Source organism: Rattus norvegicus, chromosome 3, assembly GCF_036323735.1.
Source record: "Rattus norvegicus strain BN/NHsdMcwi chromosome 3, GRCr8, whole genome shotgun sequence".
NCBI classification, from domain to species: Eukaryota; Metazoa; Chordata; class Mammalia; order Rodentia; family Muridae; genus Rattus; species Rattus norvegicus.
Window position 1 is genome coordinate 138191397 of NC_086021.1, and position 23666 is coordinate 138215062.

General features: G+C 49.2%; 1 protein-coding gene across 4 annotated transcripts in view; it reads left to right on the forward strand.

The window, feature by feature from the left end:
• Positions 1–21439, forward strand: part of Ptpra (protein tyrosine phosphatase, receptor type, A) — a 109575-nt gene extending 88136 nt beyond the window's left edge. For 3 of the 4 annotated variants that reach the window (XM_006235006.5, XM_039104340.2, XM_063283139.1), the window contains 12 exons: positions 1428–1525; positions 2626–2745; positions 3485–3651; positions 4314–4449; positions 5329–5478; positions 7030–7123; positions 7650–7726; positions 8166–8300; positions 12866–12991; positions 13072–13223; positions 19905–20040; positions 21121–21414. In XM_006235006.5, the coding sequence (XP_006235068.1) occupies positions 1428–1525; positions 2626–2745; positions 3485–3651; positions 4314–4449; positions 5329–5478; positions 7030–7123; positions 7650–7726; positions 8166–8300; positions 12866–12991; positions 13072–13223; positions 19905–20040; positions 21121–21195 (1466 nt within the window). In that variant the 3' untranslated portion in view covers positions 21196–21414. Of the gene's footprint in view, positions 1–1427; positions 1526–2625; positions 2746–3484; positions 3652–4313; positions 4450–5328; positions 5479–7029; positions 7124–7649; positions 7727–8165; positions 8301–12865; positions 12992–13071; positions 13224–19904; positions 20041–21120 lie in introns of all 4 variants that reach the window. The other variant, NM_012763.2, reaches the window with a different exon arrangement.
• Positions 21440–23666: the final 2227 nt, after the last annotated feature.

The window sequence follows — 23666 nt, forward strand, 5'->3', positions numbered from 1 at the left end:
CCCCACCACCACTCTCTCTCAGCGTTTCTCCCTTCTCTCTGCCCCCAGCTCTTCTGTCTGTGTGTACAGCCACTTCCCTGACCTCCCCCTGTGAGATCAGTGAACCCACCTGAGAGCTGCCCTCAGTAACCTTCCCTTTATACTTTAATTTGACTTGAATTGACTTATTCCATTGGTGGAGAAAACCTATCATTAACATGTCATGCTTTTGTAGTTTTTCCTTTTCCAAGATTAATCATTTTCTCATTTCTCTAGTCATTTAGTTCTTTATAGAAAATGCTGCTGGTTTCTCCCTTAAACTCTTTCCTTTCAACACCTTCAGATAAATGGGATTTAATTTCTTTTCTTTCTTTTTTTTTTTAGGTAGGGCCTCACTATATGCACCAGGCTAGCCTAGAACTCACAGGGATCTTCTGCCTCTCGTGTGCTAGGATAAAAGCGTATGTCACCACATCCAACTGAGGTGGATATTTGGTTGGCTACTTAGTTGGTTGGTTTGAGACTAAGTCTTCTATGTAGACCAGGATGGCCTCCAATTCACAGAGATTTCTCTGACTCTGCCTCCCAAGGGCTGATATTAAGAGCATGTGCCACCATGCTAACGAGCTGAAGATTTTATTTATTTATTGGAAGGGGGCTAGCGCGTGCTACAGAATACATACAAAGGTCAAAGAGACAATAGTTGTTTCTTTTCCTTCTACCGTGTGGGTCCCAGAGACTGAGCTCAGTTCATCAGGTTGGGCTACAAGTGCCTTTACCCACTGAGCTCTCTTGCTGCCTCCTAAGGTTTCATGGTTTTAAGTGCATTTGGGGTCTTCCGAAAGCCTTAGTTCTATAGCAGCAGACCCAGTGCCCCCACGCCTGTCAGAGTTCGATTGCGTTACGAAGACTTCTATTCTACCCAGGAATTCCACCAGCCTCCACTGCTAAATCCCATCATCTGCCTTACTGTGCAGAGCCTGGCTTTGTTTAGGAATTTCTTATGACTTTCTGAGAAGTGCTGTATGGACAGTAAATTTGAATTCCAGCCTGAACAGGTCCTCGACTTTCTGTGGTTGAGGACATTCACTCCAGAATGTAATAGGACAGTAAATGTCAGAGGTAGCCCTCTGTCTCATTGTCTGGACCGTCAGTCATGACTTGTAATCCTTTACCCTTAGAAAACCACTGTGTTCCTTCCTACTTGGAAGCCTCCTGTACACAGTCCTAATGAAGGGTCTGGTACACACGTGGCAGATACATGGCAGTTGGTTAGTTGGTTGGTTTGAGATTAAGTTTTCTTCAGTTGGCAGGTGGATAAATGGATAATAAAGTGGATATTCCCCTGAAGATATGTAGACACAAAATTCCAAAAATGAGGACTGAGTAGTCTTAGATTTCTAGAATTATTTTCCCTGAACTTTCAATCTTCACTTTGGCTGCTTTAGGACCAAAAGAAGAAACGGTGAATGATTTCTGGAGAATGATATGGGAACAGAACACAGCCACCATTGTCATGGTGACCAACCTGAAGGAGAGAAAGGAGGTAAGCTGAGGGTTTAGAAGCAAGCCCGACCAGGCTCCTTCCATTACTGTACTAGTAGATCATCCAGACAGGCTAATGTCTCTTCTTGTAGCCTAGAAACCTCAGATAAATCTCAGGACAGAGGTAGAGGTATCCATGGCACATCGTCATGTCTGGAATTAAAATAGCTCATTCGCATTCCAAAGTAACCAAGAGGGAGAAGTGAGCATTAGCTAGAAAAGACGAAAGGCTTTCCCCTCAGCTTCTCTGGTCGCTCATTCCCTTGGTTTCCTGCAGCACCTTCTAAAGCTTCTGGTATATCCTCAAGCTGATAGAGGGAGCCATATAAACTAGCAGAGCCCCAATAAGTGTGGATCTTCAGGCAGCAGGAAAAGAGAAATGATGGACCAGGCTTGGGCTTTTGAAACCTCAAAGCATATCCCTAGTGACACATTTCCTCCAACAAGACCACACCTATTCAACAAGGCCACACCTCCTAATCCTTCTCAAATAGTGTCACTCCCTGATGACTAAGCATTCACATCTGTGAGCCTATGGGGCATTCTCATTCACACCACTACACTGACAGCCCACAGAGATAAATCCTGGTGTCTGACTTTCTCAAAGTTGGCACTCTGTCACCGCTGTTCACAGTAGGTTATAGAGTGTATTGCTCAGCAGTCCCATGGTGCTTAGAAGGGTAGTTTGGGGCTGGGTTTTATGAACTATGCTCTAAGCTGACTAAGCAGACCGTTAACTCTTGGAAGCTGTTGAGTCACCAGGAAGACCTTGGGTTAACAACAAGCCAATAGTCTATGTGGGGACACTACAGTAACTCTGTCACAACATATGACCAGTCCCTTCTTCATGTAGCCTGACCTGGGAGATTAGGTGGTGCAGGTTTTGCTGGTTAAAACAGGTTTCCCGTTTGCCTTGAGCTGAGGGGTAGGAGTAGAAAAGACGGAGAGGACTGTGAGTGAGGCCGGGCACAGTTGAAGAGAAAAGTAAGATACAGTAACTAAACCTGTGACTGAAGTGACAGAGGAGAGACAGGCTTTGTGGTCCCTTTACACCCGCAGGGGCAGTCTTGAGTGAGAGACATGTGTGTGTTTTCATTGTAGTGTAAATGTGCCCAGTATTGGCCAGACCAAGGCTGCTGGACCTATGGGAATGTCCGTGTGTCTGTCGAGGATGTGACTGTTCTGGTGGACTACACAGTACGGAAATTCTGCATCCAGCAGGTACAGTCTTCTGCCCCCTTTCCGGCGTTTGTGTAGTATCTGCCCACCATTAAGAGGGTGGCAAGGCCTGGGTTGTCTGCATCTTACTCGGGTGTCAGGAATTACATGGTATACAGTTGTGGGTGTCAGGAATTACATGGTATACAGTCTGTGGGTGTCAGGAATTACATGGTACACAGTCTGTGGGTGCGACACCAGGAACCTGACCTCCAGAAACCTCGCTGTCAAAGCAGAATGAGCGTGTCTGAGTGGCTGGGAGGAAAAGGATGGTTCAAGGAAAGTTTGATTGCCTTGAGTGTGGCCAGGCCACGTGAAGAGGGGTTTCAGGAAGTGGGCGGTCTACTGGATGTTGTGTTCACCTCGCTAAGGATCTCGAACACTAAGGCTATGCTGGGACTATTGTAAGCCTTCCAGAGGGCCCATGGAGTCCTGAGCTGGAGTGTGGGATTAGGGTGCTGCAGAAAGAGGATTTACCAAGAATCAGGAGCCCAGCTAGCTGTGGTGGTGCCCACCTTTATCTGACTAGGAGACCAGCCTGGTACAGAGAGTGTCTCCAGCTCTGCTCTTTACCGTAATGGTTCTTGGGCTTAGACCAGGTCACCCAGGTTCTCTGACCTTCCCCTGCATTTTAGGCCAAGTGAGGTAGCATCTGCACAGCCTCCTCTCTGTTCCTCACCTTTCACACCACGCCTGCCCTCCTGCAGTTACCAGAGCCAATGCTTCACTCCTCACTTCACAGGTGGGCGACGTCACCAACAGGAAGCCACAGCGCCTCATCACTCAGTTCCATTTCACCAGCTGGCCAGACTTTGGGGTGCCTTTTACCCCAATTGGCATGCTCAAGTTCCTCAAGAAGGTGAAAGCCTGTAACCCTCAGTATGCAGGGGCTATCGTGGTCCACTGCAGGTCAGTGCGGCCTGACCCTTGCCCACTTTCCGCCCCCTTGGCCAGAGCAAAGGATCAGCACAGGGACCCTGACCAAGGACACTGACACAGAAGAGTGCATAGCCGGGACCCCAGGAAGCAGCCAGAAAGAATCCTCCATCTCTAGTCTGGGGTGGAGAATATGACCTGCAGGAAGATGGAGAGTCAGGCAGCTTACTCAGGTTCTAAAATAACTGTGAAGGAAGACTCGAGCCAGAGGCCATGGCTTACCTCTAGAAGCAGTATTTGCAGTTATAGAATTTGTTCCCTGGCTCCCATTATTTTCAGTATATACCCCTGACAATCATGCATGAGATAAAATCATTTGCTTTTCCTAGTGTATTTATTGGAGTTAATGTGCCTTTCTTCTTAGGAGGGCAGCCCTCCTAGGTTTGGAGTGGAGAGACTGCAATGTGAAGCCAGTTGGCTGCTGGCTCAGTTCCCTTGCCGTCTTGAGACCCTTAACTATCAGGTGCCTAGGCCCTGATAACTAGAGACCAGCAGCTCCTAGCACAGTAGGGTTGTTGATGCTAACATAGGGTTCTGTCCCTTTGGAAATTATAATGTGGCTGCTTGGAGATGCCTGAGCCGTGCACCGTCCCTGCTGCTCCTGCACACACTGACCCCATGCTCTCTGGTTACAGTGCAGGTGTAGGGCGCACTGGCACCTTTGTTGTCATCGATGCCATGCTGGACATGATGCATTCGGAGCGCAAAGTGGATGTATATGGGTTTGTGAGCCGGATCCGGGCCCAGCGCTGCCAGATGGTCCAGACAGACGTGAGTGATCTGTGGGTGAGGCAAGGGAAGGGCTTTCTAATGCCAGGACATCTGCCTGCTCTGAGGACTCCTGCTCACTGTGCATGGGCATCACATAGGGTGTATACACGTGCATGGAATGCACATGTTGGTCAGAGGACAAATTACAAGTTAGTTCTTCTGCCGTATACATAAAGAAGAAAGCATGGGGGGTAGAGAGGAGGCTCAGTGGTTAGGAGCACTAGCTGTTCTTCCAGAGGACCCAGGTTCAGTTCCCAACACGCACATGGAGGCTAACAGCCATCTATATCTCCAGCTCCAGGAGATACAACAGCCTCTTATGGCCTCTGTAGGTAATAGGCATGCACATACATGAGGCAAAACACTCATATACACAAAATAAACAAAAATCTTTTTTAAAAAGAAATCTCATACACGAGGCTGCAGCTCTGAGGCTGGGGGCCAGAAAAGCAGCTGTCATCTCCACTGTACCGTTGGATAAGGGAACAGTTATTACAGAAGCGAGCACGCCAGGGCCTACTACATGATGCAGTCAAGTCCAAGAGCAATGGTGAGACTCTGGGGTCACAGACCCAAGATGGATCCAGGCAGGCTGAGGTCTGCCTTGCAGGCCTTGCAGACTTTCACAGACTTTGTGGGTGTCCAGTTTCTGACAGACTCTTCATACTGTGGAATCGCCAGGCCAGGCCCCTGTCTCCCAACCTAACCACCCCCAGGGGAACTCATGCATTTCAAGTCCTGCTTCACTGTATTGGGACAGTGTGGACGACAACTTTATCCCTGCTAAAGTCAGAGGGAAAGTGCACTGAGTAGAGCTAGCACTGAAGTGATCCGGCAGCACGCCGCCCCTAACTGAGCCCTGTGTGACCCGCATTTCAGATGCAGTACGTCTTCATATACCAGGCCCTTCTGGAGCATTATCTATATGGCGACACAGAGCTGGAAGTGACTTCCCTAGACACCCACCTGCAAAAAATTTATAACAAGATCCCAGGAACTAGCAACAATGGACTAGAGGAGGAATTTAAGGTGAGTTGAAGCTGACAGTGTCTATACAGAAGGGACACACTGTCCGGGGGAAAAAAAACATATCTAATAAAAATGCTAATTCTGTGTGTGCCACGGCCAGTGGTAGTTGAGTGTGTCCTGCATGATAAAGTCACTTGAACTGTCTGTAAGGAAAACGAATAGGAAACAGTATTTCCTTAAGCCTCTTGGCACGCCTAGATGGTTATAATGTACAGCAGCACCGAGGCCGGATAAACAGCTTTGAGCTTTGCAGTATTCCAACTACTCGATCTGCCATTGTAACACAAAGGCACCCGGAGACAAGTGAACAAATGATTTAGGCTGTTACGTGCAGGTAACAGGCAATATTTAGCCCATGAGCCCTAGATTGCCGACCTCTACTGATGCTATTAGACAGTGACTCAACACTCAGGGCCTGTGACTAGGGTTTTAACTCAATGATAGAACGTATGCATAGCATGTGGCTGTGGCCTCAGTCGCCAGCAGCCCTCTACCCCCAAAGAGTAAATACATAAAACCCGTGTCATACTCTCATCAAGAAATACTCCTAGAATCCAGGCATGGTAGTTCACTCTAGTCCCAGCATGGACAAGAGGATCTCTGAATTTGAGGCCAGCAACTCCAAAACAGCCAGAACTACGTAGAGAGACCCTGTCTCAAAAAACAAACAAACAAACAAAAATGAACTCAAGCCCAAGCAGGCCCTGGGACTGCAGGCCTACAATTATAGCTGTGTGGGTGGTTGGGGCAGGAGGATTGCAAGACTCTATCTCAAAAATTAAGCCATGTGTACACATTTAGTCCCCGTACTTGAGAGGCAGAGGCAGGCAGATTACTGTGAATTCAAGGCCAGCCTGGTCTACACAGTGAGCTCCAGGACAGGGTGGACTATGTAGAGACAAGGTGAGTGTGCTCTCAGATGTAAGACAAGTAGTGAATGGAACGTAGAGCACCGTTCACCTAGAGTAATGAGCACTTGATTCGCTGGGACGCTGCACAGGCTTAACAACTCGAGTTTGGATGTCCAGCACCCATGCAGAAACTCTGTGTGATGGGGTATGTCTGTAACCACACTACTGGGGGACGGAGACGGGAAAAGGGACAGACACTGGTCAGCCAACCAGCTGACTGCAATAGCAAGCTCCAGGTTCCATGAGAGGACCCTGTCTCAAAAAGTACAGTGGGGCGTATAAAGCAGGTCGCCCAGCCTCCACCTCTGGGGTCCACGTGCACACACATAAAGAACGTACCCATGCAGACAAGAGAGCAACCTCAGAACCAGGAAGGAAGAATATCATCTGAATATTTTTCTACACAGAAAAGTGGCCCAGAAAATTCAGGGTCAGAGGAATCTCAGGAAGTTCCACGGGAGGCTAGAAGGTGTTGCTTAAACACTCTTTTGACTTCTTACTAAACTTAAAGACAGGAAAATGGAGCTGGGGATGGAGCACTACAGGGAGAAAAAGTGCAGTCAGGAGCCTGAGTGTGGCCTTGGTGACTGCCAGGAGTTGCCACACTGGGCACGATAGTCACTTTTCTTTCTTCATTCAGAAATTAACTTCAATCAAAATCCAAAATGACAAGATGCGTACGGGAAACCTTCCAGCCAACATGAAGAAGAACCGAGTTTTACAGATCATTCCATGTAAGTGCCCTCCCGGCTCCCGTCTCCCTGCCCGCTCCCGTCTCCCTCCCCGCTCCCGTCTCCCTGCCCGCTCCCGTCTCCCTGCCCCAGCTCCCGTCTCCCTCCCCGCTCCCGTCTCCCTCCCCGCTCCCGTCTCCCTGCTCGCCCCCGTCTCCCTGCTCGCCCCCGTCTCCCTGCTCGCCCCCGTCTCCCTCCCCGCTCCCGTCTCCCTGCCCGCTCCCGTCTCCCTGCCCCAGCTCCCGTCTCCCTCCCCGCTCCCGTCTCCCTGCCCCAGCTCCCGTCACCCTCCCCGCTCCTGTCTCCCTGCCCCAGCTCCCATTACCTCCACACTCCAGCTTCTCGGGCATGACAGTTGCCAAAGTCAAGAGGCACAGCACTGCCTCTCGATTCTCTCAGTTCTTAGTGCTTTCAGGAAATATAAAAGCACAAAAGCCAAGGGAACATGGCTGTCTTTGCCCCACTGACTGACAAGCTGGTAAGGGGTGAGTGTTGGTGAGCTGCAAGCCATTCGTTGTCCTCCTTGCAGATGAATTTAACAGAGTGATCATTCCAGTCAAACGGGGCGAAGAGAACACAGACTATGTGAACGCATCCTTCATTGATGTAAGTGACGGGTTATGTCCCATGAGTGTCCGTGGAACTTCAGTGCCTCCCTTACATGCCTACTTGAGAAGAACATCTCTGAGTCAGTCAACAGCTACTCAGTTCATTGCCGCCTCCCCACCCTGAGCACTAGGCCTGTCTAGCCTCAAAGAGCACATTGTAAAGGAGACATGCTACATTTTTCTAGAAGAGAACCTTGCAACATAATCACAAGGATCTAACGCTGTTCTAATCTTTCCTGTTTCTACTCTTCCACCTACCTCCATACCCCACTTCCCTTCCCCTGGTATGATCCTTCGTCAAAAGAGAGCTCTTTGTGGACCCGTCTACCTCCAGGTGGTCCCTGTCACTTCAAAGGGCTCTTATCCATCCAGATAAGCCTGTCTTTTACTCTCACCCTTGTTGACACACCACCTCTGTGGTTAACCTGACCATACAGGGCTACCGGCAGAAAGATTCCTACATCGCCAGCCAGGGCCCTCTTCTCCACACAATTGAGGACTTCTGGCGAATGATCTGGGAATGGAAGTCCTGCTCCATTGTAATGCTAACAGAACTGGAAGAAAGAGGCCAGGTGAGCTCAAGAGGATGCTGGGCTATGAGACACAAGAAGGTTGGGGGCATCCATAAGGTATGTTTGAATCTCCGATGCTGCCCTGGCATATCAGCCGCCGGGTAGTATCTAAGCTGCCCTCAGCTTCTCCCTGAACCTCCAGTTGATTCCAGAGTCTCCCACCATTTCACTCTTCTCCTGTATCCAGCTCTCAGACTAGCTTTGCACACATCCTCTGCATCCTACCTCCCTAGGAGGGCAAAGCCTATGAGAAGAGAAATTGTATAGCCAGGCCAGGTCTCTGAAGTAGAAGCATCTGATGTCCTTAAAACATGGTCACCTTTTATAATTACTACACAAACCAAGCAGTGAAATTTAAGAAGTATAAAGTAAAAAAAAAACCAAACAAATTTTAAAAAACAAAAGAATTTGAGGCCAGGTATGGAGTCACACGCTTTTAATCCCAGCACTGTGGAGGCAGAGACAGCAGGATCTGTATGAGATCGAGGCCCTGATCTACACAGGTGGTTCCAGGCCAGCAAAGACTGCATAGTTGAGACCCTGTCTCCAAAAAATAAAAAAAAAAAAAAATCATTAGCAAGGGGCTTTCTCAGAACCAGAGATAAGAAAACAGCCCCATTGCTGGGTCAGCAGCTTCATTGCCCATACTTAAGGTCTTTTTTAAGGCAGAAAAGACCTAAAGCCAATTTAAAAGTAGTATTGTCTGGAGTTCCTCAGAGATGCCCTAGATCAGCTCCTCAGCATAGGAAATCACTCCCCACTCCCTGTTCCTGATAGTGCAGCCTCAGCGGAGCACTCCCAGTTTCAGGGTATCATATTCTGTCCTGTATTTCAGGCTGCATTCCCAAAGTTCTTATTTTTGAACCTCTTTGCATCATGTCCGTGTGCCATCCTAAGTAGGTAACTCACTGTCCCTGGGGCATCGTCCACCAGGGTCCAGGATCAGAAGACAAGCCTGGAGAAGCTAGTGTAGCCTCGTAACAGTTAACTTCTGCAACATAGAGAAGAGTTAGGACATTGTACCAGAGAGCATTGGAGATGCCGGAGCAATGGCTCAGCAGTAGTGCTCAATGCTCAGCCAAAGAGACCAGGTTTGAATCCCAGCACCCTGTAGTAAGCCAGGTATTCTCCAGTGGGCAGAGACAGGATTTCTGGGTCTTTCTAGTTTCCATCCTCACTGAGAAAATGAAGGCCTGTGTTCAGGGAGAGACTTACCTCACAGAATAAGTGAAAAGGAAAATGACATGTGATGCCCTTCTTCAAGCCTCCTCCTGTGCACATTGGCACATACACACACATGCACGAATGCACACACACATGAACATGCACACACATGTGCAAAAACGTCAGTTAATTTTTTAGACAATTTTTGCCTTTGACAGGTCTAATTTATATATTTCTTAAAAGCCCTCTGGGGTGAGATGATTCAGTAGACGAGGGTGCTGTTCTCTGACTTCTGTGTGAACCCTATGGCACGTTCATATCCACACACAATAAATGAATAAGTGTCTTTTTATAAACAGACCTCTTAACCCTGGCAGCGAGCTCAAACGGAAATAAAAGGGTCATCACATATTCACTCAACTCTGAACCCATCTAAATAAGGAAGTGTACCTTTAACCCATTGACTCATGTCACAATTCTAGAGTTACCTTCCTCTCTGAGTTCTTCCCGGCCCCAGTGTGCAGCCTGGGAGTCTGTGGCTGAGTCCTGGTAGCCTCTGAACACTTCTACAGTTTGACCACTGGTGCTCGCCATTACCTCTGACATGAGGAGCTATGGTCATGTGACTGCCTCCCATGCAGCTGTCAGCTCGGCCTCACCCAGGGGAGCCTGACACCACTCTTTCTATGTCCTGCCCAAAACTTAGTTCTTCATTAGCAGCTAAGTGTTATCTTTCTGAAAAATATAAATATAACCATGTCACTCCTTATTATAGAATCCTGTTTGAGTTTGTGGAGATCTCACTAAAAATGTCCATACATGTAAATATTAGGAATATTTAGTGGTGACAGCTAGTTCCCAAACTTGCTTCAGCCCTTCCTCCTCGTCTCACTTAAACTTATTTACAGACAGGATCTCATGTATCTCAGGATGGCCTCAAATCTACTGTGTAGCCAAGGCTAGCCTTGAACTTTTGATCCTCCTGCCCCTACCACTCTTGAGTGCTGGGATTACAAGTGTACACTACCATGCCTCATTTTTTCTATATTGGGGAACAAACCTAAGACTTCTTATGTGGTCAATAACTTAGCTGCATTCCCAGCCCTGTGTTATTTCTGAAATTCTTACACTATTTCCCAGGCTGGCTTTTAAATGAGCATCCTTTTAACAAGTGGTGACATGCGCTTAATCCCAGTGCTCCAGAGGCAGAGGCAAAAGGATCTCTGCTGAGTTCCAGGCCAATCAGATCTACATAGTGAGTTGTAGGGCAGCCAGAACTATGTAGAGATGTTGTAAGACCGTCTCTGTGAACGGGAGGGAGAGAGGAGGGAGGATAGAAAAGAACAGAGTAGGGGCTGGGGATTTAGCTCAGTGGTAGAGCGCTTACCTAGGAAGCGCAAAGCCCTGGGTTCGGTCCCCAGCTCAAAAAAAAAAAAAAAAAAAAAAAAAAAAAAAGAAAAGAACAGAGTAATGAAGACCCGTGTGCTTCACTGTCCCAAACACTGGGGTTGTGGGTATGTGCGCCATTCCTGCCCTGTCTGTCACACCCTTCTCTCAGACCCTTCTACAAACCGAACAGTGACGGTTTTGAGAGGGGAGTCTCATTTTCTTCACAGCCTTATGTTCTCCATGGGCCTAACCCCAGCTTTACCCTTACTCCCAGCAGGATCCCTGGGCGCTTGTAGCTTGGGCCTTCTCACTGCCAAGACTCCTTAGACTCACATTTTGTCCCCTAAAAAGGTTCTTGTCCCTTAAGGGAGAACAGCCCAGGAGATCCCTGAACTGAAGCTGTCCTTTGCCTTCCGTCTCAACTCCACAGCCACTCAAACACTGGTGCTGCTGTCACCACCATTCACACTGCCAAGAGGGCCTCTGCTGGTACTGCCCCTCTAACATTCTCTCTCAGAGTGTGACTTTGTTTTGTTTGTTTTAACTCCAAACTATGCTGGCTTTTGTTGTTGAGCCCACATGAAGAACTAAATTAAATGAAGAGTCCTTCACAGACTGAGGCATTCCTAAGTGAGGATAACCCCAGACATCACAATTGTAACAATCTCTCCAGTATCTCTCCATAACATCCACTAAATCCTACTTCTATCACATGACCAGATGTATCTCACACCTTGCATACCTTACACAGCTCCCTGCAATAGCTTTTTCACCATCAAACTCATATAGCAGGAGTCTGCAACCCAGGTCAGTCAGCACCGAACAAAACTACCTTAACCCACTCTTGACATCAGCCAGCCAAAAGAGGCTACATTTTTGCTGTTTCCATCCTCCTTCCCCTCCCCAGCTTGGAGGGGGCCTCTTTATCTTCTGCCTCCTCCCTTGTGAGTAACTGATTTTATGACCTAAAGCTGCTAGGTGTGGTCTTCAGTACCTGTTTATTAGTTTGCTGGTTGGTTGGGTTTTTTTTGAGACAGATCTTACTTTGTAACTCAAGCTCCTCTCAAACTCACAGTCCTCTTTGCCTCTGCTTTCCTAGTGCTAGGGTTATAGTCATGAGGCATCATCCCTGGCCCTTGGTATGTAATTCTCTTATAGCGTCTGATGGTACTGGCTTGTTCTGCCCACTAGCAAGATTAGAAATGCTTTGGCATCTGTCCTAATTAGTTTCTTAAATACACTTACTACTTAATGGTTTTGAAAAAACTGTTTAATTTTTAAATTTTTTGAAAACTTGCTAATAACCTTTTGTTCAGAATTTAGTAGACTGTTTATTGCGGGACATCCAATACGCAATGAAAGATGCTTGAAATGCCTTTGTTATTTCAGGCCAATCAAATTAAACTATGAAACTACAAAAAAAAAAAAAAGATTAGAAATGCTCAAGTTGGGGCTAGGGAGATGGCTCAGTGGTTAAGAGCACTGACTGCTCTTCCAGAGGTCCTGAGTTCAAATCCCAGCAACCACATGGTGGCTCACAACTGTCTGTAATGGGATCTGATGCCCTCTTCTGGTGTGTCAGAAGACAGCTAAGTGTACTCATATGCATAACAAATAAATAAATCTTAAAAAAAAAAAGAAAGAAAGAAATGCTTAAGTTAGCAACCTTCAGGCGGCAGGTGGGCAACCCTTAACTGTTTACAGACTAAAGGGCAAAGAGAACCCGTGGGCCCAGCGTGGTGGTACACACCTCTAATCCCAGCACTTGGGAGGCAGAAGGGTAGATCTCTGAGTCTCAAGGCCAACCTGAGGTGTTTTCAGTAGGACCCAGGCACCCGGGTGGTACACGTATGTACATGCAAGCAAAGCAGTCACACATAAATGCATGCACATGTAAATGTCAGGAGGAAAGGTCTCGGTGCTGTGAAGAGTCAGGCTACTCACAGGCACTACTGCTCTACCACACATGAATGCTAGCCCTGACCTCACACACCTCCCACTTGTTCCTCTAGGAGAAGTGTGCCCAGTACTGGCCATCTGATGGCCTGGTGTCCTATGGAGACATCACAGTTGAGCTGAAGAAGGAGGAGGAATGTGAGAGCTACACTGTCCGAGACCTCCTGGTCACCAACACCAGGGTGAGATGGGTACCGGGTGGGGCTGCTCCTACAGAAAGAACAAGTCTTCCACTGTGTCCCTGATCGCCCTTCTTCCAAAGGAGAACAAGAGTCGGCAGATCCGGCAGTTCCACTTCCACGGCTGGCCTGAGGTGGGCATCCCCAGCGATGGGAAGGGTATGATCAACATCATTGCAGCAGTGCAGAAGCAGCAGCAGCAGTCAGGGAACCATCCCATCACTGTGCACTGCAGGTACCGCTGACCCTGCCCTTCCCTCAGCAGGGACCAGAGGAAACCAGGGGGAGGGGTGCAGGTAGAGAGTACTGGTCAGACCACAAGGAGAGACAGACACTGCTGAGCGCCTGGGTTGGGTAATTGGAGGGGGTCCTATCGTTTGAATTCTGCATTTTGTGCTGAGGAAGTGGGGATATTCTATTCATCTCTTAACTATTCATCTCTTAAGAAGGGGAGCAGCGGGGTTGGGGCTTTAGCTCAGTGGTAGAGCGCTTGCCTAGCAAGTGCAAGGCCCTGGGTTCGGTCCCCAGCTCCGAAAAAAAGAAAAAGAAAAAAAAAAAAAGAAGAAGAAGGGGAGCAGCAAGGAAGGCCAACACTGTGGAGAGATTAGTTAGATAATGTGGGGGTGCGATGAAAGACAAGAGAGTATCTTGACAATGATGGGGGGGGGATCAATGAGACTAAGAAAGAAAAAAAAAGAAAAGTCAAGAATGCTCCCTAAGTTTCAGCCCAAATTAGTAGTTACATAACCAACAAAAGAGGAAGCCATATTCTGGGGAGCAGGTGACTCTGTTTGAGATGGCACGTTAGAGGGAAAATGATGTCAGGCTGAGGTGTGGTAGTACACTTGACTAGCATGCTCACAGCCCCAAGTGGAATCCCTAACACCCCCGGGGAAAAAAAGTTTATCCAATGCATGTCCTTAATAGTGAAGTCTCGTGAAGCATGATGGTACACACCGTTAATCCCAGTACTCAGGAAGCAGGTACATCTGTTAAGTTCAAGACCAGCCTGGGCTACAGAGTAAGTCTCAGGCCAGCCAGGGCTACATTGTAAAACCCTGTTTCAAAAAAAAAGGAAGGTTTGGTTTTTTTGTTGTTGTTGTTGTTGTTGTTGTTTTTTGGTTGTTTTTTTTTTTTTTTTTGTAGTCTCTCAAAGATATGCCCCTATTATAGGGCTGAGGATGTAGCTTTGTGAACACATCACATGAAAGCAGACTTGTTGGCACATAGCCTGTAATCCCAACACTCAGGAGATAGACACTAGGGGATCAGAAGTTCAAGGTTATCCTCAACTGTATAGCAAAACAGTAAAACCTATGTCAGTACTATCTTTCAAGTTTTTCTCCTCCCATTCCAGTTACACTATGAGCCCCCCCTTCCCCGACACTCCATTGCAGTTCCCCTCCACCAGGACTACCTGTGGCCTCAAGGTGGCTGGTGACTAAGGCTTTTCACACTGGGCACCATCACCGTCCCTTTGTGATATGCTTTGATATCTTCTCTTACGGTCTTCATCTTTATGAACTCTCCCATCTCTGCCTGTGCTGCTTCTCCTCCGTGGGTAGCCATCTAAACTCCTTTGCTTGTAATACCCACTGCTGAGCCTTGGTCTCGGGCTCAGACTCTCCCGCAAACTCCGTATTGCTCCCTGGCATGTGTGTGTCTAGTACTCAGAATTTCAACTCAGGGATCTGATGCTTAAGATTCAAGTCATAACTCGTGGTCTTTCCTCCAAATCTCCTTTAAATCCATGTCCTTTCCACTCGTGCTTACCTCTCTGTCTTAATTTTTATTTTCTTGTAAGGATGTTTTGTCTGGCTTTACGTCTTTGTGCTGAGTGTATGTCTGGTGCCCACAGAAGCCAGAAGAGGGCACCAGATCCCCTGGAACTGGAGTTACAGGTGGTTGTGAGCTGACATGTGGGTGCTAGGAGTGAAACCCAGGTCTTCCGCAAGAGCAGCCAGTGCTCTTAACCATTGGGCCACCTCTTCAGACCTCTCTGTTTTGTTTTAGTCTTGTGTTTGAGACACAGGATCTTACTATACAGACCAGGATGGCCTCAAACTTACAGAGATCCACCTACCTCTGCCTCCCAAAGTGCTTGGATTAAAGGCGTCTGACAGCTCTTATGGGTGTCTTAGGTCTTAAGAGTTACGGCTTAACTCATGAGAAGCCTGAGAACTGTCCTGTCTTCATTCTCCACATCATATCTGAGCCATCAGTAAATCCTGTTCTACCTGCCCCATCTTCTCAGAACCCAGATGTTTCTACCTTCCCCACAGCTCCTCAGTCAAAGCTACCTTCCCTCCCATACTGCCTTTCCTGCTCTCCCCACAACCCCCCAATTCTTAGCACAGCAACTTTAAAATCTTTTAGAAGATGCCTGACTTTGGGTCAGAGAGATGGTTTCATTGATAAAAGCACTTGCCGTGAAAGCCTGACAGCTCAGGTTTTATCCCCAGAACCCACAAAAAAGCCAGATGTGGTACCCCAGCACTGTAACCCAGCACTGTAACTCCAGCACTGTAGTCCCAGCACTGTAACCCAGGACTGTAACCCCAGCACTGTAGTCCCAGCACTGTAGTCCCAGCACTGTAACCCCAGCACTGTAACCCTAGCACTGTAACCCCAGCACTGTAACCCAGCACTGTAACCCCAGAACTGTAGTCCCAGCACTGTAACCCAGGACTGTAACCCCAGCACTGTAGTCCCAGCACTGTAACCCCAGCACTGTAGTCCCAGCACTGTAACCCCAGCACTATAACCCCAGCACTGTAGTCCCAGCACTGTAACCCCAGCACTGTAACCCTAGCACTGTAACCCCAGCACTGTAACCCCAGCACTGTAACCCTAGCACTGTAACCCCAGCACTGTAACCCCAGCACTGTAACCCCAGCACTGTAACCCCAGCACTGTAACCCCAGCACTGTAGTCCCAGCACTGTAGTCCCAGCACTGTAGCCCCAGCACTGTAGTCCCAGCACTGTAACCCCAGCACTGTAACCCCAGCACTGTAGTCCCAGCACTGTAGTCCCAGCACTGTAACCCCAGCACTGTAGTCCCAGCACTGTAACCCCAGCACTGTAACCCCAGCACTGTAGTCCCAGCACTGTAACCCCAGCACTGTAACCCCAGCACTGTAGTCCCAGCACTGTAGCCCCAGCACTGTAGTCCCAGCACTGTAACCCCAGCACTGTAGTCCCAGCACTGTAGTCCCAGCACTGTAACCCCAGCACTGTAGTCCCAGCACTGTAACCCCAGCACTGTAACCCCAGCACTGTAGTCCCAGCACTGTAACCCCAGCACTGTAGTCCCAGCACTGTAACCCCAGCACTGTAACCCCAGCACTGTAGTCCCAGCACTGTAGTCCCAGCACTGTAATCCCAGCACTGTAACCCCAGCACTGTAGTCCCAGCACTGTAACCCCAGCACTGTAGTCCCAGCACTGTAGTCTCAGCACTGTAACCCCAGCACTGTAACCCCAGCACTGTAGTCCCAGCACTGTAACCCCAGCACTGTAGTCCCAGCACTGTAACCCCAGCACTGTAACCCAGCACTGTAGTCCCAGCACTGTAGTCCCAGCACTGTAACCCCAGCACTGTAGTCCCAGCACTGTAGTCCCAGCACTGTAACCCCAGCACTGTAACCCCAGCACTGTAATCCCAGCACTGTAACCCAGCACTGTAACCCCAGCACTGTAACCCCAGCACTGTAGTCCCAGCACTGTAACCCCAGCACTGTAATCCCAGCACTGTAGTCCCAGCACTGTAGTCCCAGCACTGTAACCCCAGCACTGTAGTCCCAGCACTGTAACCCCAGCACTGTAGTCCCAGCACTGTAGTCCCAGCACTGTAGTCCCAACACTGTAACCCCAGCACTGTAACCCCAGCACTGTAGTCCCAGCACTGTAGTCCCAGCACTGTAGTCCCAGCACTGTAACCCCAGCACTGTAACCCTAGCACTGTAACCCCAGCACTGTAGTCCCAGCACTGTAACCCCAGCACTGTAGTCCCAGCACTGTAACCCCAGCACTGTAACCCAGCACTGTAGTCCCAGCACTATAGTCCCAGCACTGTAGTCTCAGCACTGTAACCCCAGCACTGTAACCCCAGCACTGTAACCCCAGCACTGTAGTCCCAGCACTGTAGTCCCAGCACTGTAGTCCCAACACTGTAACCCCAGCACTGTAACCCCAGCACTGTAGTCCCAGCACTGTAGTCCCAGCACTGTAGTCCCAGCACTGTAGTCCCAGCACTGTAGTCCCAGCACTGTAACCCCAGCACTGTAGTCCCAGCACTGTAACCCCAGCACTGTAGTCCCAGCACTGTAGTCCCAGCACTGTAACCCCAGCACTGTAGTCCCAGCACTGTAACCCCAGCACTGTAGTCCCAGCACTGTAGTCCCAGCACTGTAACCCCAGCACTGTAGTCCCAGCACTGTAGTCCCAGCACTGTAACCCCAGCACTGTAACCCCAGCACTGTAGTCCCAGCACTGTAGTCCCAGCACTGTAACCCCAGCACTGTAGTCCCAGCACTGTAACCCCAGCACTGTAACCCCAGCACTGTAGTCCCAGCACTGTAGTCCCAGCACTGTAGTCCCAGCACTGTAGTCCCAGCACTGTAACCCCAGCACTGTAGTCCCAGCACTGTAGTCTCAGCACTGTAACCCCAGCACTGTAACCCCAGCACTGTAGTCCCAGCACTGTAACCCCAGCACTGTAGTCCCAGCACTGTAACCCCAGCACTGTAACCCCAGCACTGTAGTCCCAGCACTGTAGTCCCAGCACTGTAACCCCAGCACTGTAGTCCCAGCACTGTAACCCCAGCACTGTAACCCCAGCACTGTAATCCCAGCACTGTAACCCAGCACTGTAACCCCAGCACTGTAGTCCCAGCACTGTAACCCCAGCACTGTAATCCCAGCACTGTAGTCCCAGCACTGTAGTCCCAGCACTGTAGTCCCAGCACTGTAACCCCAGCACTGTAATCCCAGCACTGTAGTCCCAGCACTGTAGTCCCAGCACTGTAACCCCAGCACTGTAGTCCCAGCACTGTAACCCCAGCACTGTAGTCCCAGCACTGTAGTCCCAGCACTGTAGTCCCAACACTGTAACCCCAGCACTGTAACCCCAGCACTGTAGTCCCAGCACTGTAGTCCCAGCACTGTAGTCCCAGCACTGTAACCCCAGCACTGTAACCCCAGCACTGTAACCCCAGCACTGTAGTCCCAGCACTGTAACCCCAGCACTGTAACCCTAGCACTGTAACCCCAGCACTGTAGTCCCAGCACTGTAGTCCCAGCACTGTAACCCCAGCACTGTAACCCAGCACTGTAACCCAGCACTATAGTCCCAGCACTGTAGTCTCAGCACTGTAACCCCAGCACTGTAACCCCAGCACTGTAACCCCAGCACTGTAGTCCCAGCACTGTAGTCCCAGCACTGTAGTCCCAACACTGTAACCCCAGCACTGTAACCCCAGCACTGTAGTCCCAGCACTGTAGTCCCAGCACTGTAGTCCCAGCACTGTAACCCCAGCACTGTAGTCCCAGCACTGTAACCCCAGCACTGTAGTCCCAGCACTGTAACCCCAGCACTGTAGTCCCAGCACTGTAGTCCCAGCACTGTAACCCCAGCACTGTAGTCCCAGCACTGTAGTCCCAGCACTGTAGTCCCAGCACTGTAGTCCCAGCACTGTAACCCCAGCACTGTAACCCCAGCACTGTAGTCCCAGCACTGTAACCCCAGCACTGTAACCCAGCACTGTAGTCCCAGCACTGTAGTCCCAGCACTGTAACCCAGCACTGTAATCCCAGCACTGTAACCCCAGCACTGTAGTCCCAGCACTGTAACCCCAGCACTGTAACCCCAGCACTGTAACCCAGCACTGTAGTCCCAGCACTGTAACCCCAGCACTGTAGTCCCAGCACTGTAGTCCCAGCACTGTAGTCCCAGCACTGTAACCCAGCACTGTAGTCCCAGCACTGTAGTCCCAGCACTCCAGAGTGAAGATGGAAGGCTGAGACAGGAGAAGTGGCCAGAGGCTCAGGCTAGCTAGCATGGTGTTAACTATGCAGTTGCAAAAATGAAAAGAAATCCTCCTCAACAACCAATTTCCAAAGGTTGTCTACTAACCTCCATGTGGCTTAAGCATGCCCCACACCCTGCAGCCTGCCTGCACGGGCGTGCGTGCACACACACACACACACACACACACACACACACACACACACACACACACACACACACACACAGAGATTTTTACAAAAGGAATCAGTAAGACTGGACTCTCCTGTTCCTTGTGTACCAAATCCAGGCACTTGCTTCATCATCCTCACCCCTCAGAGAATTGTTTTCATATAGCAGCCTGCATGCAACATCCCCTCACAGAGCCTTCCCTGAGCAGCCCGCGTGGGGCTCTGCTCCTCTTTTTCTTTTTCTTTTTGCATATCTTATCTGCTGAGTTCACAGCCCCTGCTGCCATAGAGCAGGCACTCAGTCCTATGGGAATCAGCTGGTAATACTGGAGCATGTCAAGACGGAAATTTGGATTCCTTAGAAAGAATGGAAAGGAATCAGCAAAACACCAGCACAAAAAGTTTGAGTCCAAACTGGTGAAGACAACTAGTCATTGTGTGTAGGCGGCAAGGAGTCAAACCGGCAGGGTGTGTAAAAGCTGTCACCATGGACCCACAAGCACATTCTCAGTGCACTCAGGAAGGGCAGCAGAATTCCATCACCTCTCCAGAGCTTCTCTCTCACAAAGGTCTAGGCTAGGACGGCAGAGGTGAGCACAGGTCTCCTGGTCCACTGATACCTTCCCAGAGCCAGCCTCAGCTTGCCTTCCTCAACAAACTCACCTCTCGGGATAGACAGCTACAGACAGCAGGTGTGGTAACTGGGTCTGCTCTGTTTCAGTGCCGGGGCAGGACGGACAGGGACCTTTTGTGCCTTGAGCACAGTCCTGGAGCGCGTGAAAGCAGAAGGAATTTTGGATGTCTTCCAAACTGTCAAGAGCCTGCGGCTGCAGAGGCCACACATGGTCCAGACACTGGTATGCCCATGTCTTTGTGTCAATACATCCATAGCTCTTCCCTGTCAGGAGCAAGCTTCAGGGAGCTCCCCTACTCAGAAGACAGGAAGTGTCTTGGGAAGCAGGGCCAGAGTGGGAACACAGCCTAGGACCAGAAGAAATAGATGAGATTAGACAGAAGTCCCCGGGGTCTGGGGAGATAGTTCAGTGGGTGTCAGCACTTGCTCTGAAAGCCTGCAAACTTGAGGTCAGTCTCCCAATACCTACATGCAAAACTGGGTGGGCTGTATGTGCCTGTAACCCCAACATTGAGGACAGACACAGGCAGATCCCAGGAGCTCACTGACCATCCAGCCTAGCTGAAACAACCATCTTCTGGTTCGGTGAGAAACCCTCTCAAAGGAATAGATAGAGAGCAGTTGAAGAATCCCTCCTTGATGTTCAGTCCTACAGGTATATACCCATATCCAAATATCAGCTACATACATCACACACATGCACACAAGCACATATGTGCAAAGGGAATGCTTGGCTAACACAGGGTATATGGACTGTACTTTGGATTCTGGTAAGGAGTGAACAGAAGTGCCCGCCTTTGTTTTGCTTGGTTTCCTGTTCAGAAGTCGACTCTCGACAGTCTATATCTACAAAGGTTCTCCTGAGTCCTGTTAAGCTAGAAAGGTTTGAGGGGAAATGTGAGTTTTCGGAGGTTTGAGAGGAGATAAAGCTTTGGATGTTAGGATTCATCTCAGCCTCGTAGCCTGTCAAGATGCCACATGTTCAACCTGGCACACTTACACCTGACCTGCAGGACCTCAGGCTGCCCTCACATGGCCGGTCAGCTCTGCCTGTAGAAGATCTACTATAGTCCATAGAGTTTTTTTTTTTTTTTTCCGTTTTCCACTTTAAAAACTGTGTCTGCCAAGCCACCTTTATCCCCAGCACTCAGGAGGCAGATCTCTGAGTTCTAAGGCAGCCTGGTCTACATAGGGGGTTCCAGCTCAGCCAAGGATATAGTAGTACATCTTTTTAAAAAGGGGGTGGGGGCTCCAGCAATCCCTTTGGTAACTCTGTTTTTCCCTGCCTCTGCCTGTTTTCCAGGAACAGTATGAATTCTGCTACAAGGTGGTACAGGAGTACATCGATGCCTTCTCAGATTATGCCAACTTCAAGTGACAGGGGACAAGGCCCACAGACAGGAGAATTGCCTTTAATATTTTGTAATATTCTGTTTTGTTAATATACCCAAAATTGTATATATCTTATAACTGTTTTAGAAATGGCACATAGGCTTCTATTACCTATTAGGTGGAGATTTTGTATGTAAATGTGTTAGCACTATAGTCCTTTTCCAGTGTTTTATTGGGGAATTAAATAGTGTGATATTTGAGTTGATTTAATGAAGTCCTTAGCCTGGAAATTGGGCCAGATTATTCTTTGCTTCAAATGTCTTTTTCTAAAGAAGACAAACATAAGAGTCATTCCAGGTAACTCGGTGCCAACTAAAACAAAGCACAAAGTTCTCGGAGCTCTTGAGGAAATGGTTGTCTCACCGTCCCCAGGCCGGCCTCTTCCCCTCCCTGTCCCTCTCCAGTGCACCCTCATCTCCCACCAATATCAGCCACCTCAGGAGTGGGGAATAATGAGACCAGAGCAGCATCCCTGGCACCACACTAGGAATCATCAGGTAATAAACACTCTTGATTCCCGGAGATGTCGGTCCCTTTGTCTTGGGCAGAGCAGCCTTATTAAGCTGGGGCTCTCCTGGGTTGTTCCTAGCCCTGCTGTTGGCTGACGTCTCCCAGTTCCTTTTCCTCTTTTCTATCAAGTGTGGTCATCCCAGCCACCCACCCAGCTTATAGCCCTAGGACAGACAGCTTGGGTCTCACTGAATTTCTCTACAGGAAAGGACAGCAGGACAGAGGAGCTGCTGTGGGCTTGAGCTGAGGCCAGTCTGGCCTCTCTAGTTTCTGTCCAGAATAACTTTTAAATTTTCTTCAGGAGATGTATTTATTTATGTGTGTTAAGTGTAGGCACACGCATGCCACAGCACATGGGTCTCTCTTTCAGCTTGTCTTTGAGGGTGGGTATATTACTCACTGCTCTGTTGCTGTGATAAGGCACCATAACCAGGGCAACTCATAGAAGAAAGTAAATTTGGGATTCACAGTTCGAGAGGGTGGGTCTATGACTATCATGGTGGAGCATGGCGGCAGGCAGGCAGGCACGGTGCTGAAGCAGTATCTTAGAACTTACATTTTGATATACAAGCACCAGACAGACAGACAATGAAGAAGAGAGAGGGAGGGAGGAAGAAAGAGAAACAGAGAAACAGAGAACAGCTAGGCCACATTTTAGAATTATGACCGTGCCACTACATCTAACTTTTTAATTTTCTCTTTGTTTGTTTCTTCAGACAGGTTCTCCCTGTGTAACACAGACGAACCTAGAACTCACTGTGTAGACCAGACTGGCCTTGAACTCGCAGAGATCTGCCTGTCTCTGCCTCCCAAGTGCTGTAATTGAAGACGTGCGACACTGCGTCTGTTCTTGCCTTCTCTGATGCCGGCATCCTGAGGGCGTACTCCTCATCCCCACAGTGGGAAGGAACTGGGCCGCTGCTGCTACCAACCCAAAATAGGAGGAAGCTCAGAAAGCAAGCAGCCTCGTTGCCCACTTTACCATTTTCACTAATCCCCACTGGCTAGGACCCAGGCCGTGGCTGCCCTTCACTTCAGGTGGCAAGGCTGGTGGGTTTTCCCCACCACCTCCAGCATCACAAGTAGCTTCTTAGCACAAGAGGGCAAAGATGGGGAGGCAGACATCACCTCTGCTCTTCAGAGGCTTCAGCAGGTCCCCCGGTGTGTCCCACAGAGGCACATTCAGAGATAAGTGCTTCCGGCTGCTTGGAAAAGGGGGGACTTAACCAGACCCAAGCCATGCCGAGAATTTAGGAATAGAAAGGAAAGGTCAGTTGGAGCTGCCAGCAGAATTTAAGTTCGACAGAGTGGTGTGAAAAGGAAGCCCAGTGTATGCCACGTGTCCATGGTGTTTGTGTACAAAGAAACATGGGATAGAGAGACATCTCAATCATTAAGAGCACTTGTTCTTAGAGCAAACCCGGGATCTTTTCCCAAGACCCATGTGATGGCTCAGTCATCCAGATCCAGGAGATCCGGTGTCCTCCTCTGACTTCCATGGGCACCGCAGGGGATCCAGTGTCCTCCTCTGACTTCCGTGGGCACCTCAGGGGATCCAGTGTCCTCCTCTGACTTCCGTGGGCACCAGTCAGGCAAATGATGCACAGACATACATGCAGGCAAACACCCATGCACAGAAAATAAAACAGGTTTTAGCTGGGCATAGTGGCACACACTTCAATCCCAGCACTTGGAAGCAGAGGTTGGTGGAGCTCTGTATGTTCAAGGACAGCCTGTTCTACATTACTGAGTTCCAGCATATCCAGGACTACATAGTGAGACTCTGTCTTGAAAAATAAATTAATTAAGAAAATTTTAGAGAGGCTGGGCAGTGGTGGCATGCAACTTTAATCCCTGTACTTGGACGGCAGAGGCAAGTGGATCTCTATAAATTTGAGGCCAACCTGGTCTGCAGAGCAAGTTCCAGAGCAGCCAGGACTACACAGA